Source organism: Geotrypetes seraphini, chromosome 5, assembly GCF_902459505.1.
Source record: "Geotrypetes seraphini chromosome 5, aGeoSer1.1, whole genome shotgun sequence".
NCBI lineage: Eukaryota > Metazoa > Chordata > Amphibia > Gymnophiona > Dermophiidae > Geotrypetes > Geotrypetes seraphini.
Genome location: NC_047088.1, coordinates 161391765 through 161408884, shown reverse-complemented (window position 1 = coordinate 161408884; position 17120 = coordinate 161391765). Strand labels below are relative to the sequence as shown.

At 41.7% G+C, this 17120-nt stretch overlaps 1 protein-coding gene across 8 annotated transcripts in view; it reads right to left on the bottom strand.

Annotated features, from left to right (window-relative positions):
• MAP2 (microtubule associated protein 2) overlaps positions 1–17120 on the bottom strand; it is a 744831-nt gene that overhangs the window by 87843 nt on the left and 639868 nt on the right. For 3 of the 8 annotated variants that reach the window (XM_033944568.1, XM_033944569.1, XM_033944570.1), the window contains exons 1-3: positions 13309–16607; positions 12441–12647; positions 12098–12232 (exon numbers count right to left, since the gene is read on the bottom strand). The exons of 4 other annotated variants lie outside the window; for them this stretch is intronic. In XM_033944568.1, the coding sequence (XP_033800459.1) occupies positions 12098–12232; positions 12441–12647; positions 13309–16579 (3613 nt within the window). In that variant the 5' untranslated portion in view covers positions 16580–16607. Of the gene's footprint in view, positions 1–12097; positions 12233–12440; positions 12648–13308; positions 16608–17120 lie in introns of those variants that run through there. One more of the 8 variants, XM_033944571.1, reaches the window with a different exon arrangement.

Here is a 17120-nt window from a genome sequence, read left to right as displayed (position 1 = left end):
AGAACATGGAATACCAATATAGAATGTCAGGTGCAACTCTGGGTAAGAGCGAACAAGAAAGGGACCTGGGTGTACTGATAGATAGGACCCTGAAACCATCGGCACAATGCGTGGCAGTGGCAAAGAAAGCAAATAGAATGTTAAGTATAATAAAGAAAGGAATCACGAGCAGATCGGAGAAAGTTATAATGCTGCTTTATAGGGCAATGGTCAGACCACACTTGGAATACTGTGTCCAACATTGGTGTCCCAACCTAAAGAAGGATATGAAAATGCTGGAGAGGGTACAGAGACGAGCAACGAAGCTAATAAAGGGTATGGAGAATTTGGCATATGAGGAACGACTCAAGAAACTGGGACTGTTCTCCCTTGAAAAGAGGAGACTGCGAGGGGACATGATTGAGACTTTCAAAATACTGAAAGGCATCGACAAAATAGGGCAGGAAAATAAATTATTTACATTGTCCAACGTGACAGGGACAGGAGGACATGGACTGAAGCTAAGGGGGGACAAGTCCAGGACAAATGTCAGGAAGTTATGCTTCACGCAGCGAGTGGTGGACACCTGGAATGCTCTCCTAGAGGAGGTTATTACGGAATCCACCGTTCTAGGATTCAAAAGCAAATTAGATTCACATCTCCTTACGAGAAGCATAGAGGGATACACCTGACTGGGCCTCCGCGTGTGCGGATCGCCGGACTCGAAGGACCGTTAGTCTGATCCGGAGATAGCAGTTCTTATGTTCTTATGTAAAATTTTGATTTCAAATCTGTCTGGCCAGCCCCTGCTGCTACCAAACCATACCAAAAAACCAAAACACAAGTCCTGTCACTGTCTTCATCTCCCTCTATCCCCTAGATTCCCCCAAGTCTCTTATTCCAGCAGCAGTGTTCATAGAACAACAGCGGTCCCCAGTCATATCAGTTCTATAGGGACAGTGTACCGATATAGCAACATCTGATCTAAAGCCAGCACCATTTTGAAATAAACCACTAGAGGACAAGAACAACTGGAAATCACATGAGGGCCACAGATGGAATACGATGTTTGGGGAAGGGGTTCCAGGAGTTGGGGAAGATTGATTTTTCTTTTTTTTTTTTCTTAAAAATGGTGGTAGACCTTGACTTAATATTTTTAAAATTTCCTTTTACTCTCTGTTCTATTATACTTTTCATAGATGAAAAATTAAACCAATAGAATTTCTGTTTGCAATCTTATTACCTATCACTAATGAGCGATAACTGATCAGGATCTTCTTCCCAGGATCTGCATATGGTACCTCTGCAAAATATCCTGGTCTGGAAATTAAACCCAGATTTTCTGCATCGTAATGTAACATTTGCCAATGGGCCATCAGGTTGATCAAGAGCACAGTTTTCTAAAGCAATCATCTATCTCCAAATAGAAAAACATCCTTGCCTTATTGTCTTATGGTAATACATCCCCGTTGGCTTATTCACTGTACCCGAGCTTGTAGGAGCTAATTAGGGAAAAATGTCAGAATCTAGCATTAAATGGTGGGGTAGATGTGCGTGTCCCTTGTAAGATCTCTAGGGAGAATAGGCTCCAGAGACAGAGCTCTTACGAAAAGTTCATAAAAGGAATGTTAAAAGGGACCAGATGGACTCTACCTGGCCAGAAGGGGTTAAGAACGTCTTTGGACACCGATTAGCCCGCCTACTTCGTAGGGCTTTAAACTAGGTAAGTTGGGGGAGGGTAACCACTCACGTACTGGAGCAAGTAACCAACCTGGCGGGGTAAGTTGCCAATCCATTACTGAGTCAGAGTTAAGTACACAAATAGCAAACAGTACTATAGGAGTCCAATTAGCTCAAGCAGGAACATCAACACAGAAACAAAGCAAACATAAGGTATGGAGGGCCATGTATGTTAATGCCCACAGTTTGGGCAATAAGATTCTGGAATTAGAGATGGAAATGAGGAACGCCAATCTAGATGTGGTGGCAATATTCAAGACTTGGTTCACAGATTCCATGGGTGGGATATGGCTATACCAGGATAAAACTTACTTCGTCGGGACAGAGAGGGCAAATTGGGACTAGGGGTGGCACTATACACTAAAGAGGACATCAAAATTACCAAAATCATAGATGTCAAGTTCACCGGGGAATCCCTCTGGGTAAATTTGGCTAAGGGGAAGGACAAATGCCTGTATCTTGGCGTAGTATACAGACCTCCAAGACAACAGGAGGACATGGATATAGAACTGGTCGAAGACATAGAAAATATCACATTATGTAGAGACACGGTACTGTTAGGAGACTTAAATATGCCTGATGTGGATTGGAACAAACTTTTCAATGCGACCAGCAGCAGCAGGAAGCTATTAACCTCTATAAGGAGAGTCAGACTCAGATAAATGGTATTAGAGCCCACTAGAGATCGGGCTATACTAGACCTGATACTCACCAACGGAGAAAGTGTCACAGAGGTCTCGGTAGGCGACACGTTGGCCTCCAGTGATCACAACATGATATGGTTCAACCTAAGGAAAGGTTTCACTAAGTCAAGCACATCTACCAAGGTCCTTAACTTTAAGGGCAAAGACTTCAGAAGCATGGGGGAGTTCGTCCGTCGGACACTGCAAACCAAGCCGAATCAGACAATGTAGAGGTGAGATGGTCGACTCTAAAATCAACCATACATGAAGTAACCAACCGCTACATAAAATCAATAAGTAAATGGCGACAAAACAATAGACCACCACAGTGGTTCTCTGTGGAGATCTCAGACCTCATAAAAAAGAAGAAAAGAGCTTCTACAAACAATCAGGGAAGCAAGAACCCAAGGAAGACTATCTGGCCATGTCTAAAGCGGTCAAAACAGCAGTCAGAGAGGCCAAACTGCGAATGGAGGAGAATCTAGCAAAGAAATGCAAGAAGGGTGATAAATCCTTCTTCAGGTATATTAGTGACAGAAAAAGGAACACAGACGGGATAGTACGCCTTGGAAAACCCGACGGGAGCTATGTAGAATCGGACTCCGATAAAGCCAAACTCTTAAATGAATACTTCTGCTCTGTCTTCACTTGCGAGGCGCCGGGATCCGGCCCTCTGCTGCAGACAAGGGAAAGCTCGGAAGAACCGTTTAGAAATTTCGAGTTTACACCCATCAGTGTCTACTCTGAGCTATCGAGACTCGAGGTGAACAAAGCTATGGGACCAGACAAACTACACCCCAGGGTGCTCAGGGAGTCGAGTGACGTTCTCGCAGAACCATTATCCGCGCTCTTCAATCTTTCCCTAAGTACAGGAAAGGTCCCGTTGGACTGGAAAATGGCCAACGTCATTCCACTCCACAAAAAGAGAAGCAGGACGGAGGCTGCAAATTATAGACCGTTAAGTTTCACATCAATAGTGAGTAAAGTTATGGAAACACTAATCAAACGCCAATTAGATACGATCCTGAATGAGGAGAATCTACAAGATCCCCATCAACATGGTTTTACGAAGGGAAGGTCCTGCCAATCAAATCTGATCGGCTTCTTTGACTGGGTAACAAAAAAGCTGGATATAGGGGAGTCCCTGGACGTCGTGTACCTAGACTTCAGCAAAGTGTTTGATAGCGTCCCGCACTGCAGGTTATTGAGCAAGATGGGTTCGATGGGATTGGGTGAAACATTAACTGCATGGGTTAGGGACTGGCTTCAGGAAAACTTCAGAGAGTGGTGGTGAACGGTACCCTCTACGATACAATGGAGGTGATCAGCGGAGTACCGCAGGGCTCAGTCTTGGGCCCGATCCTCTTTAACATCTTCGTAAGAGACTTGGCTGAGGGGCTTCAAGGTAAAATTACATTATTCGCCGATGATGCCAAACTATGCAACATAGTAGGCAAAAGCACAACAGACAAAAGCACAATGCCTGACAATAGCTCAGTGCCCGACAGAATGACGCAGGACCTACTCCTGCTGGAACATTGGTCAGAGACTTGGCAACTAAGTTTCAATGCCAAAAAATGCAAGGTCATGCACCTTGGCAGGAAAAATCCATGCAGGACCTACAGTCTGAATGGTGAGATCCTAGCAAGGACAGTGGCAGAACACGACCTGGGGGTGATCATTAGCGAAGACATGAAGTCTGCCAATCAAGTGGAGAAAGCTTCATCCAGGGCCAGACAAATCATGGGCTGTGTCCGTAGAAGTTTCGTCAGCCGTAAGCCCGAGGTGATAATGCCGCTGTACAGATCCATGGTAAGACCCCCATCTGGAATACTGTGTACAATTCTGGAGACCACATTACCAAAAGGATGTGCTGAGAGTTGAGTCGATTCCACTAGGATGGCCACTAGGATGGTCGCAGGACTCAAGGACCTTCCATATGAGGAACGGCTGTGCAAGTTACAGCTATACTCACTTGAGGAACGTAGAGAGAGAGGAGACATGATCGAGATGTTCAAATATGTCACGGGCCATATCGAGGCAGTAAAAGATCTCTTTTTTCTTAAAGGACCCACGGCAACCAGAGGGCATCCGTTGAGAATCAGGGGAGGGAAATTTAATGGCGACACCAGAAAATATTTCTTCACCGAAAGGGCGGTTGATCGCTGGAATAATCTTCCGCAACAGGTAACTGAGGCCAGCAGCGTGCCAGACTTTAAGAAAAGATGGGATTGGCATGTGGGATCACTTCATGGGCATAGTTAGGGGGTGGGTCATTAGTGTGGGCAGACTAGATGGGCCGTGGCTCTTTTCTGCCGTCATTTTCTATGTTTCTATATTTCTATGAGGATTAGATCTGTGTGGAAACAGATCTATTTTGAAAGAATTATCGATAAGGTAGTAAATGGAAAGATCTGGAGACTAAGTTGTGGCACTCAGGCCTATTGTTTGAGAGAGATTCCTGGGCTGGCAGCTTTGAAGCCAGTGGTAGGTAGTATAGCTTTGAGGCAGTATGTGTTTTTATGCCCGATTTCAGAATAAGAAAAATACTTGCTTTATGGGGGAAAATACATATTATGGCTTTCTGCACCAGTTGCATGGAAATGTGTAAGGCTCAGGGAAGCAACCTGACCAAGGAAAAAGATGTAGCTTGGCACAGCATTACTAGAAATAATTTGTTTAGGCTAGCCTGATGGCAGGTACAATATGGGAGACTTGCAAACTGAACTCCTATATCTTAATATATAGGTGTAGCTGTGAACATTCATAGCTTAACATGTCAAGAGCACTGTTTCCTCTAAACTGGGTGAAAGTCTTTGAAATGCATTGCTGCCAGTGGTGAGGGGGGTAGCAGTGCTTCAATACTGTGTCTTCCATCACTAGGGACAGGCAGGTTCCCTGGAGTCCTGCAATGCTTGTCTGTCTCCCACTATTGAAAATGTAATAGTGAAACAGTGCCTTTTACTGGCAGTACTATAGGTGAAGGACTCCTGCTCAGCTTAGAGAGGACAAAGGTGAAAAGGAAAAAAAAATTCCACCGGTCTTGCCATAGTCTTTCATGAACTTAACCCCTAAAGGAAGCATTACTGATGCTGCACACTCAGATTCCATTATAGAATATTAGTGTAACCCGGCATCGGCACACCTAAAATTTAGGTACCCAAATTTTTACCAGCCACAGACCTGGCATAACTGTGGGCACCTAAATACATGAGCATGCATAACTTAAAGTATTCAATAAGCTGTACATGTTAATTGGCAGCCCCTCCCATGTTCCACCTATATGAACCCTTTTTACACCAAGACTTCAAAATTCATACTACATCTGAGTCAGGGCTCTAAAAAAGGCCAGGCTTATACTGCTTTTGCAAAGGGGTATCCAGCTGTAATGATTCTGACTTTATTCCCTTTTAGCTATTCAGTTAAAGGCATTGGAAGAAGTTACGTACAGAGGGATAATGTCAGAAGAACAGGCACACAGCGCCTTTTCATCTTGATAGCATGATGCAGTGACTGGAAGCAATCTCTGTGTCAGAGTTGCAAAGGCAATAAGAGAAGCCCTTTGCGAGAAGCAGTTGTTATATAAAACAGCAACTTTCTTTACAGTAAAAAGAAATTATTTTCAAATATAGTACTGGAAATGGAACATCTCTTATATACCTACAGCATTAGAGTATGGGCAGTGATTAAACACAATTTCCCTTAATGATTGCCACTGTACTCCAACTTGGCTTACAAAGGACTACATTAGAAAGATAAAGTTGTGTCAGATGGCTAAACTAGGTGCCAATTTATGGTGTTTTAAATGTACACTTCATTTGTACTATGAAATAAATATCTGTGCACATTGTCTCTAAGATTGTTTTTATGGAGCTAAACATACAGTAGAAGTTATCTACAGTTTTCTATAAATTGTCACTTTCCTGTGCTTTTCTCACATAGCTATTAAGTATTATACTTTGTCATAGGCAGGAAGAAAGCAAGACCAGGCTCCACTTCCTAAAGTAGCCCCAGCTTTGAACAGAACCCTCAGGGGGAAGAACCCCCATGAGTTTGTCAACAATACCGAATGGCTACCCATGAGGGGGAGTGGAATGAGCATTAGTGGGTGGTATCCCAGAATGAAGAGGAGACCCACATGGAGACAGAGGTGCCTGGGGAGTATGAGGAAGGTTCTCCGAGTCCTGAGGGTATGGAATGGGTTGGTGAGGAGACCCCTGAATAAACTCAAGCTATGGCCTAGCCCAGGGGTCGACAAACTTTTTTCAGCAAAGAGCCAATTTATCCAAAATATTTGACCCAAGATTTACATAGAGCCTGTGACAAACCTACTGCAGACCCGAGGTTTATCACAGGAAAATATAGGAAAACATACAAACCCCGGTGCAGAAGAGCAGACCAGATCAGAGCCCATGACAGTAATTTAGATGACTACCCTATGTGCAGTGAAGATGAGACTGAGACAGAACAGGAAAGCTTTGCCTTACCGAAGGCAGTTCCAAAGCAAAGCAGGAAATCTCTGCCCTACTATTATCCAGTTCCTGTAAGGCAAAAACAGACAGACAATCCCAGTCCCAGGCTGAGGAAGGAAAGCCCTTTCCCCCACTGAAGCCAAGGGGGGGGGTATGGTTTTTTTCCTCAGCTTAAAGCGAGGCTCAGCAGAGAGCAGAGGAAGGCAGGTCAGGAGGGAGAAAGGAAGCTCAGAACAGGACTGAGCTTACTCCAGATCAGGCAGGCAGCTTTGACTGGGAAATGAGGGATGAGCAAGTTGAAGAAAACCTCCCTTTAGATTTCTTTTCCTCAGAGCCAGATGAAGCTATGATCGTAGAGGAGCACAGTGCTGCTGCTGAAATTTGGCCAGAGCAAATGGAAGTGACTTGAAACAAACGTGAGTCTTTTGGATATTTTCCATGGCTGTTTTTTTTCCCTCTGGTAAGCAGACTGTGTGGGCTACCAGAGAGGATAACTTTGGACTGTAAAGTTTTCTACATTTTTCTTCTATGCTTTAAGCAAAGGGACAGTATCCTTCACTGTACAAAACAGTGACTAAATTAAGCCAAACGCGGAGCAGGAAACAGCCTGTTTGTTTCTCTGATTACTGTTAACAGATCTCCTTTTAAGAACCCCAGCTGATAGTGGTTACTATAGCAACCTGTTAATTGCATTCAACCTGCATGCTTCTCGGAAACCTATGGAAAATCTCTGGGTTTAAAACTGCTAAGTTTTCTCTCAAACACCAGCTCAGTTTGGATTGAATTCAGCTTTGAGAACCAGTATTTACTGTCTCCTGCCAAATGCTGTAAAACTGTCTGTGTACCTTGCTAAAGGACTTGCACAAAAGTATAAATTGTTCTGTCTCATCTTCATGGTTACCTGTGCTAGCAGCCCAGTAGTGCTGGCTCATTAACTACTGCCATAGACTTCCATCCTGCAGCTCAGGAATAGGGAGCTGCTTATTCTAACTGTTGTAAAACAGTGAAGCGGTTAAACTATATGATTGTTTTCTTTTCCTGTATAAAGTATGCCTAGCCTTAGCCTTAGACTCTAGTGCAGGGGACTGTATATAATGCGCCTAATAAAGTCCAGAGCTATCAATTGAGTTAAAGTTTGTTTTGGGTAATCTTCTCTTTAGGTTATGTTTTCATGCTTGCATTGAAATTTGTAATGGACTATGATTTTGAGGCCAGTGGCCAAATAAAGTTTATATTATTCATTAAGGCTATTCTGACTAAACGATATTCTTTGAAAGAGCAATTTTAGGCTGTTGCCTAGGGGTAAAAATCCTGAAAGACTTCCCTAGTTCCAGGGGGACCATGCCAGATTGGAACAACATGCCACTACCTGTCTGCCCATTACGCTCTTTGAGGACACAGGTGTGACAAGCCACAAGGTGTAGCTTCTCTCCCCTCCAACCCCTTGCAGGTCTTTGCACCTCTCATCCCTCCTCCCTCCCTCCCCTTCCCCCAACTCATAGCCAAAGTTCTCGCCTCTCTCCAAGTCCTGACCCTTTAATCTCCCTCCCAATCCCACGATTCCCCCCACCCTGGGCATACTGAGGTACCTGATGGTCCAGCGGGGAACTTTGTGGTAGGAGCACGGCTCTCTCACTCCTACCTCCTCACAGCTGCCTTCTAAAATAGCTGCTGCGAGGCAGCTCAAGGTACTGCAGAAATATCGCGAGCAGCTGTGAGAGGTTATGGTAGCTATTTTAGAAGACAGCCGCAAGGAGGCAGGAGTGAGAGGACCACGCTCTAGCTACAAAGACCCTTGCAGGACCACCAGTTACTTCAGTAGACCTGGGAGGGGGAATCATGGGGTTGGGAGAGAGATTAAAGGGTCGGGGCCTGGAGAGTCACTGCCACATGCAAGAAGACCCATATGTGGCTCGCAAGTCGCAGGTTGCTGACCGCTGGCCTAGCCGAAGCAAAGTCCCCCAGCTTTCCTTTTCACTTAGGCTGATGGCAGTGTGGATGGTGTGATAGACCCAGGTGGGAAAAAACAGGTGGTGCTGTTTGTTACCCTAGGAAAAAGGTAGGCGTGAGAAGATGACAAAGAAATTTGGGGAATTCTCTATTGGCAGAGGATTCATTGATCTAGTAGAAGAAATTATGTATAGGAGGTAATGTCCTTTTATGGATTAAGAACTGGTTGAAAGACTGAAAACATAGCGTGGGTTTAAATGGTCAATATTCTTAATGGAGAAGGGTAAATAGTTGGGCTTCTCAGGGGTCTGAACTGGGACTGCTGATTTTTACCATATTTATTAATAATATAGAGATGGGAATAACTAGTGAGATAATTAAATTTGCTGATGACACGATACTGGGCTTGATGGACCTTCAGTCTGTTCCAGTATGGAAATTCTTATGTACCCTTGAAACATTTTTTTGCCCCCATAAAATTGTAGATCACCTGGGTGAGGAGGTAAAAACCTAAAATTTTTGATCTGAGATAATTACATGTTTGTTTGTTTTTTTAAAATAATGTATATACACTGTCAACATACTTCCTTTCTAAGAACTGCAGGGAAAAACAACCGGATCAATAATTAAACTTATATGATCCATAGACCAAAACATCTTAGACTGGGAATGTTTGGTTTCAAAACTGAGAAAATAAACTGCAAGATGAAGTCTGAAGGCCTGATAAAGCAAGTTAAACATTCACTGGTCCAGGGTGGGGTGGGGGGGAGGGGGAATATTTTATGATTTCTTTTGCTTAGGAATAATTGTTGGGTATTAGAGAGGGGGGTATTTGATGCGAATTAGAATTTGATGATATATTAAGTGATGTTAAAGTATAAAAAGATTGTAATATAAGTTACACTTATTGTGAGTTTTAAAAATGAATAAAGATTAATAAAAAACAAACAAACATTCACTGGTGGAGTGGTGAACACATATATTGCCTATTCAGGTAATGGACTATTTAATTCACTAAACAACCAGATATTATCCCTACAGAAAGAAACTAGGTTAGAGAAGGAGCAGAAGTGCCATAGGAAACTATACATTTAGGGTCTGATTCTATATAGGTTGACTAAAAAATTGGCACCGACTAGTATGGGACTAAGTGTGATTCTATAAGTTAAGTGTATTGTATAAAATCACACTTAGGGCCTGATTCTCTAAAGAAGTGTAAGAAGCGTCCGCTGATCACGTGCCAATCACACATTGGCCTTCTTTGGTGAATCGTGTCTTTTTTTTCTAACAGATGCCTTAAATATAGGTCAGCATTTTACAGGCCTATTTTTAGGGCGTCTGTTCTGCACCTATGGAGATGCCTAGAGACACTTATGAATGCCGAAGGCTACTTCTGGTGGAAATCACACCCATGCCATCCTTGCTCGGCAGTAGTTGTGCCTAGATGCCTCCATAGGCGCGAGTCACATGCCTGTATTGTAGGCATCCTTCACGGTATAGTTTGTTTGTTTTTTCCCAAAAACTGGCATCCCGATTGACTGGTGACATCTACCGCCGCCTACAATTGCTACACCATTTGTAGAATCAACCCCTCAAGTGTAGCTTACGTAGCATTAGGCATCACTAGGCAACCTAACTTCAGGTGCGCCGTATTTGTGCCACAGTTTTCTTCACCTTAATACCTGCGCTTAATTCAAAAAGAGACGCCCAACTCAAAAACACACCCACGATCCACCCCCTAACTGCACACACTTTTAGGTAGGCATTATGGACTAGGCACCTACTTTTTATAGAATCACGTTTTTTGAGTTAGACACCTGTCAATTATGTCCAATTAATAGCAATTATGAGTTAAGATCCCATTATCAGCATCGATTAAGTCTGCTCACCAAGGACCTCCTTTACTAAGCCCGATAAATGCAGGCTGACGCGGTTAATACTCCACCGCCCATAGGGACTGAATGGGCGTCAGAGCATTTGCAGCAACAGCACTCACTAGTGCTGCTTTGTAAAAGTGGGGGGAGGGGGAGGGCAATTAAGTTAGGCACCTACATTGGCTAGGCACACCGACGTAAGTATCTAACTTTAGGTGGACTATATAGAATTTGCCAGTTAGAGGAGCTGTTCAGTTGCTAGATGGATAGTGGTATTGAATATGCATATCAATTTACATAACAGAGCTAGCCCTGCAGGTCATGTTTAGTGCTACTAGTTATGTTGGCATTGGGCAGAGACTGATATGTAATAAATGGTGAACTTGGTAATGAAATTTACTCCCCCATCTTTTTTACAAAACCCAATAGCGGTTTTTAGCACAGGCCGGTGTGCTGAATGCTCTGTGCTGCTCCCGACACTCAGAGCGCTGGGAGCAGCGCAGAGCATTCAGTGCACTGGCTTGTGCTAAAAACTGCTATCGAGGCGTTATAAAAAGGGTGTGTGTGTGTTAATTTTTCATAAGTTGCATATTGACTGCAGAGCTAACGCTTTATTCATTTTGGCAGAATATCGACACCCAAGGTTTTCTGCATGGCTTAGGGATTGTCTTCTTGTTACATTTGCTCGATCTCTTTATACTTGGTTGCAAAATTTGGGGGCATTTTATTTTTCCGGCCCCCTTCTTCCATCTCACAATAAAATCAAAATGTTAACTAAGATCATGTGTGCCAGTCTGTGTCCCTTATTCAGTCTCATTTTCTTTTTACAGAGGGTTAAACCGGGAATCCCTGTAAATCCTGTGGCATTTCATAGATTAAAAAAACATCAGTAACAGATTTGGCAGTGGCAATGCACTGATGACACAATCCTCAAGAAAAAGGCCAAGATCTCTAATTACTCTACGCATTACGCATTACACAAACACAAAAAAAATGGAAATGTATACCATGGTGTAAAGCTGTCAACACGTCCTCACCAGAACACGGGCAATGAATGGATACAGATTCCTACAACAAAGCACTAATGCACAATGCCAAGATACAACCAATGCATTCCAAAACTTCAGCATGACAAGCGAAAGTGATCATGACCTCTGCAAAAACATAAATAAATAAGAATAAATAAATAAAAGAAATACTGCTTCCAGGGAATGAATGACACAAAGCATCAGATAATGCTCTTATTTGAACACTGGAGATTCCGTCATACAAACAAAATACTGAGAAGCTTCTATAGCAATGGGGGATTTTGTCAAAAGAAGAACAAGCAAATGACAAAAGAAAAGAAAAACAGATGTCTATGTTTGCCAGCCACATTGCAAAACTGAACAGCAGTCACCTGTCGGCTTCCGTTTTATACAGGAGAGATGAGTTGGTCTAGTATATTTGACAGCAGGTTTTAAAATTATTTTCCTGGAGGGAGAGTGAGTCTGAACTTCTGATTTTTTAGCAAGTTCAGCCTTCTTATACACTGCTATAGACAAAGAAAGACAAAAAGAGCAGATAGTCAAGAAGCAAAAAAAAAAAACCAAAACCAAAAACATGAATCTTTTTCTAATATCACATAACATCAGTTTACATGCTCTTAAGATTGACTTTTGTTCTCTCTTTTCTATAACAGAATACATTTACAGTTCTATGGCAAAATAGTAAAATCATAAAATAGTGATTTATAAATTAACCTTTTTTCCTTCTCACTTCATCTCGGAAGATGGTGTTAGGTTCCTTTTTAGCTATTTTCCTTTCAGGAGTAGAAATTCTGCCTCTCCCAGTTTTAAAGTGTTTTTCTTTCTTATGCTTCTCGATGAACAGCCTCTGTACCTCTTTCTCTGTCTGCTCCTCTTGGGGAATAATCTCTAATTGTTCTGTCATGATGCTTCTATCATCATCTGTAGGATCAGAGTAAGTTAATACAAGAGCAGTAGAAATAGCAACAGAAGTAACAGAAATTATTTAACATACCATTATTAAAATTAACCCCCTCTTTTATGAACGTATAGCGTGGGTTTTAGCGCTGGCAGCGGCGGTAACTGCTCCAACTTTCATAGGAAATGTATGAGCGTCGCAGCAGTAACTGCCGCTGCCGGTGCTAAAACCCATACTATGAGGGGGTAAGTGCGGAAGGGAAAAGGGTAAAGAAAAGTATATACGGGTACAAGATCCTTCATCTGAAATCCTTGGGACCAGACATATTTTGATTTTTGGAACTATTCGGATTTTGGAATGGTAATGTAAGACCATAAGACCATAAAATTGTCACCAGACTTTTTTTTTATTTCAAAATAAGGCAAATATTAAATGCTTCAAAACAGCAAGCATTTCAAACACAAACATGTTTCAAACTATGGGACTGGTGCAATACCTTCAACATAAATGAAGTGCCAAATTTCAGTTTTCAGAGCTTTTCGGTTTTCGGAAAAAGGATCTTGTACCTGTATTATTAAAATATTATTTATTAAAATAATTCAAATAAAAAGTATTTCTTGCTTGGGATTATTAATTAAGTGGCCAAAATAAAGGGATAAATATAAGAAAAGGGCTAAATCACACCTTGTGTATCCACCCAGATGCTGTCGGTATCCATGACAGAGTCATCAATGGTTGTTTCGTCTCTATTAGTTTCTGTCTTATACTCAGTGATGTGAGTCTCTTCTTTCTCAGGAGAGGCTGGGGCATCTGGAGATCCTTCCTTTGGCGATTGTTCTTTTGACTCAAGTTGGGTCTCTGCTTGATCCACTGTGCCCAATACATCTTCTGCCTCAGGTTTCCAACCTTCCACATCAGTTTCATGTGCAGCAGCAAAACGTACACTATGAGAAATGGATTCACCCTCATCAACAGCTGTCTGCACAACCGTGATGAAATCATCTTCAACTGTAACAACAGATTCTATAATACCTTTCAACTCTGGGACTTCTGCTGGAGAAATATCAGGCATTTCTTCACCCAAAGCTTGGATTTTTGAATCTATATCTTCTAAAGCACTTGATGTTACTTCCACTTTGACATCTTGATCACTCACAATTACTGGTGACTGATTTGTAGCATCTACAACCTCTGGAGTTCCTTCAACCTTTTCTTCAAGTAACACTAAGTTATCCATTTGTATATCAACTTTCTCCTGAAAGGATTCATCTTTGGGAATGATTGTTTCTACGAAAGGCTTTACTATTGGCTCATCTACTGTAGACCCTTCTGATACAGGCATGTTTTTAGATACTTCCTGGATGCTTTCATCAGGTATCACAGAGTCCTGATTTTGATCGTGCTCTCCACTAGACTCGTATGATTCTTCTTTATCGACTGCTTCTTGGTGCACTAAATCAGGCTTTGTGACTTTCTCTTTCATTTCATTCTCAGATGGCTTGGTGTCATCAAAAGTGGAACTATCTTTCATTTTATCTAAAGAAGGTTCCTCTTGCACTGCCTGAAGTTCAAAGTCAGTTATTTCTGCAGATTTAATGGCTTGCTCTAGAACAGCTGGTTCTACTGTTTCAGTTTCATCACCTAACTGACTTTGATATTCTTTGCCAGCAAAGATCAATTCTTCTGGTAACATCTTATCTCCTTCATGGTCTGAGCTTGCTTGCTCATGTTTTGCACCTAACTCAGAAACAATACTAAGGGATTGCTCATCCTTTTCTTTCAATGGTAACAGATCATCTTTTATCAGTTCTAAATTTTCAGTGGGCATTTTTTCTTTAGCAGAGTCCAAATCCAAATCTGAACTACATATTTGTTTTGTCTCAGATATAACTATTGCTTTTTCGGTTGAAATGGCACACTCGGATTCAAGCATCATTCTCTTAGTACTTTCTGGAATATCCGTGGAATAAATATGTTCTTTACTTTTTTCCTGAACAATATCCAGCTTGTCAGCACTTTTTTTCTCTTGCTCCGGCTCCAGGCCAAGAACTGGGGATTCATCAGACAACTGCTGAGTCAGATTTTTCATTTCACTTCCAAAGCGTTCTTGGGACCTTTCGGCTGCTGCCAGTTTTACTTCAATGACAGCTGGATCTACTACTAAACCTTTACGTATTTTCTCATCAATACCTTCATATAGGCTAGAAATTTCACCTGACAAATTCTCAGTGTCCTGGACGGGTGAGGGCAAAGGGACCGTATACTTATTAAATACACAATAACCTAATTCTTCTAGCTGACTGTCAGTTTTTGTGAGCAACTGGGTTTCCTCAGGAATGGGAGGATGCAGTCCACTGCTTTCCTCTATAATAATTTCAGAAGGAATAGATTTTCTTCCATCAGCATCATCAGCATCTGTGTTCACAGAACTCAAGCCTGATCTAGTTCCTGCTAAGTCTAACATTTCAGGCAAGTCTGGAGCCATTACAGTTCCGTTTTTGTAATAATCTTTGGCTAAGAAGACTAACTCACATGAGTCATCCTCAATATTTTCTTCTTCAACCGTTTTCTCTTCTTCAAAATGTCTAGTTTCTATATCACTTTCTCCTGGAAAGCATGGTGCTTTGTCCAATGAAGGAGTAGTCGCTGGCAGATCGTCACTAGTTTCATCCATGCTCCCACTAGTGTTTGAAAGAATGTCAGTGGCTAAAGGAGAGAGATCATGTACACGAGCATAACTGAAACCTAATGCTATTGAATCTAGACAGGACATTGGTAAATTAATTGACATACTTCTCTGTTCAATTGCAGATCTACCACCAAGTCCTAAGCTCCTGCTTAAAGTCAAATCATCTTTGTTTTTATTAAGAATGTCTGACCTATCCATATAGATTTTAGGATCGATTGTAAATAATCTATCTGATGTATGAAATCTGTCTGATGTAAAACTTTGGGCAAATGTGCTATAGCCCACATCAGGAGTAGGGATGCTCTCTCTTTCATCTGCGCTAAGTTCCACATCTTCATCATCTTCTTCCTTAGATACTGCAGGAATTGAATAAAGCTCACGTGCTCTTTCTTTCATGTCACTCAATTCATAGTAATCACTACCCTGCTGCAAGTCACTCTTTACTACCTCCTCTTTTAAAGTGGAAGTTTCAAAATATGTTGACATGCCTGATTTGTCATCATCCACTTGCTCTTCATGTTGAGCTGAATCTGAAATACATGTTTTGTCATCTCTAACACTTTCTATGACGTCTTGCTCTGCTATAGCTTCTTGTACTAAGCCCTTTTGATCAGTTTTGCTACACACATCTGAAACTTCCTTTGCTTCTTCAAGAAACTGAATTACATTACTATCAGCTTTTTCCTCCGAGTGCTCAGGACTAGATTCTTTTCCTATAATAAAATCAGATGTCTTTGTAGATTCAGTTTCTTTTTCAGCCATTGCTTTACTGGAACAAATCGTTGTTTCGTGAGGTGTTGAGTAAAGCTCACTTTCCTTGGTCAGTTCTGAATTTTCCCTGTCAGAGTCCAAATGTTCTTCCCTATTTGCTACTTGCCAAGATAAAGTTTTCTCTTCTTCAGCAAATACTTTCTGAGTATTGATTTCCTCTATGCTTTGTTTTCCAAAATCAATAGACTGTTCAGTTACCATAGAGACTGCTTCTTCTAGTTTGTCCATTTTTAATGTGTGGTGGTCTAAGCTATCTTTGGAAATGTCCTGGTCAGTAGGCTGTTTGGTGTTACTAGATATGCCAGCTTCTTCAGGCTGAGACAGGTGTGTAATAAATTGTGAGGCTGGTGATGATATTTCATCTTTCATTAGTATATTGACTGCAGACCCAGAAGATTGGATAAAACATTCACTCTGATTTGAGAATAAATTAGAGGACTGAACTTTGGTCTCATCTTTTTCGAGAATTTCTTTATAGTCATCTTTATCTTCCATAGATGCAACCTGAGCAGCAGACTGAGTATCTATACTCTCTTCATCCATTTTGCTCAACAGTTCACTTTGATGTTGTAGACCTTGAAATCCTGCAGTCAAATAAGGGCTCGGTTCTACAAAATATACCCCTGCTTGCTTTGGCACATCGTGTGGACCTTCTGCAAAAGTCTGCTGCAACTCGGACTGAAGCACTTTTTCTTTTTCATCGTGAATATGCTTCACAACTACAAACTGTTCTGTTGCTGAATGTGAAACTAAGGCATCGTGCGTTGGCTGCTCCTTGGTCTTGCTCTCCATCTGCTGCTTCTCTTCTTTCGTGTCTAATGCTTCCACTGCAAAAGTGCTTGGATCCATTTGGCCAAGTATTCCCATCCTTGAGGCTGCAAGTAAATCTTTAGTTGGCTTGTTGCTTTTTTTTAAAACAAGTTAGTTAAAGGCAATCCAGAAAGTATAATATCATACCATGGAAAGAAACCAAAAGAAATATGGTAACATGCAGCACAGGTATGAGAAAATGGTTTACTGTCAGATCTGATTAACA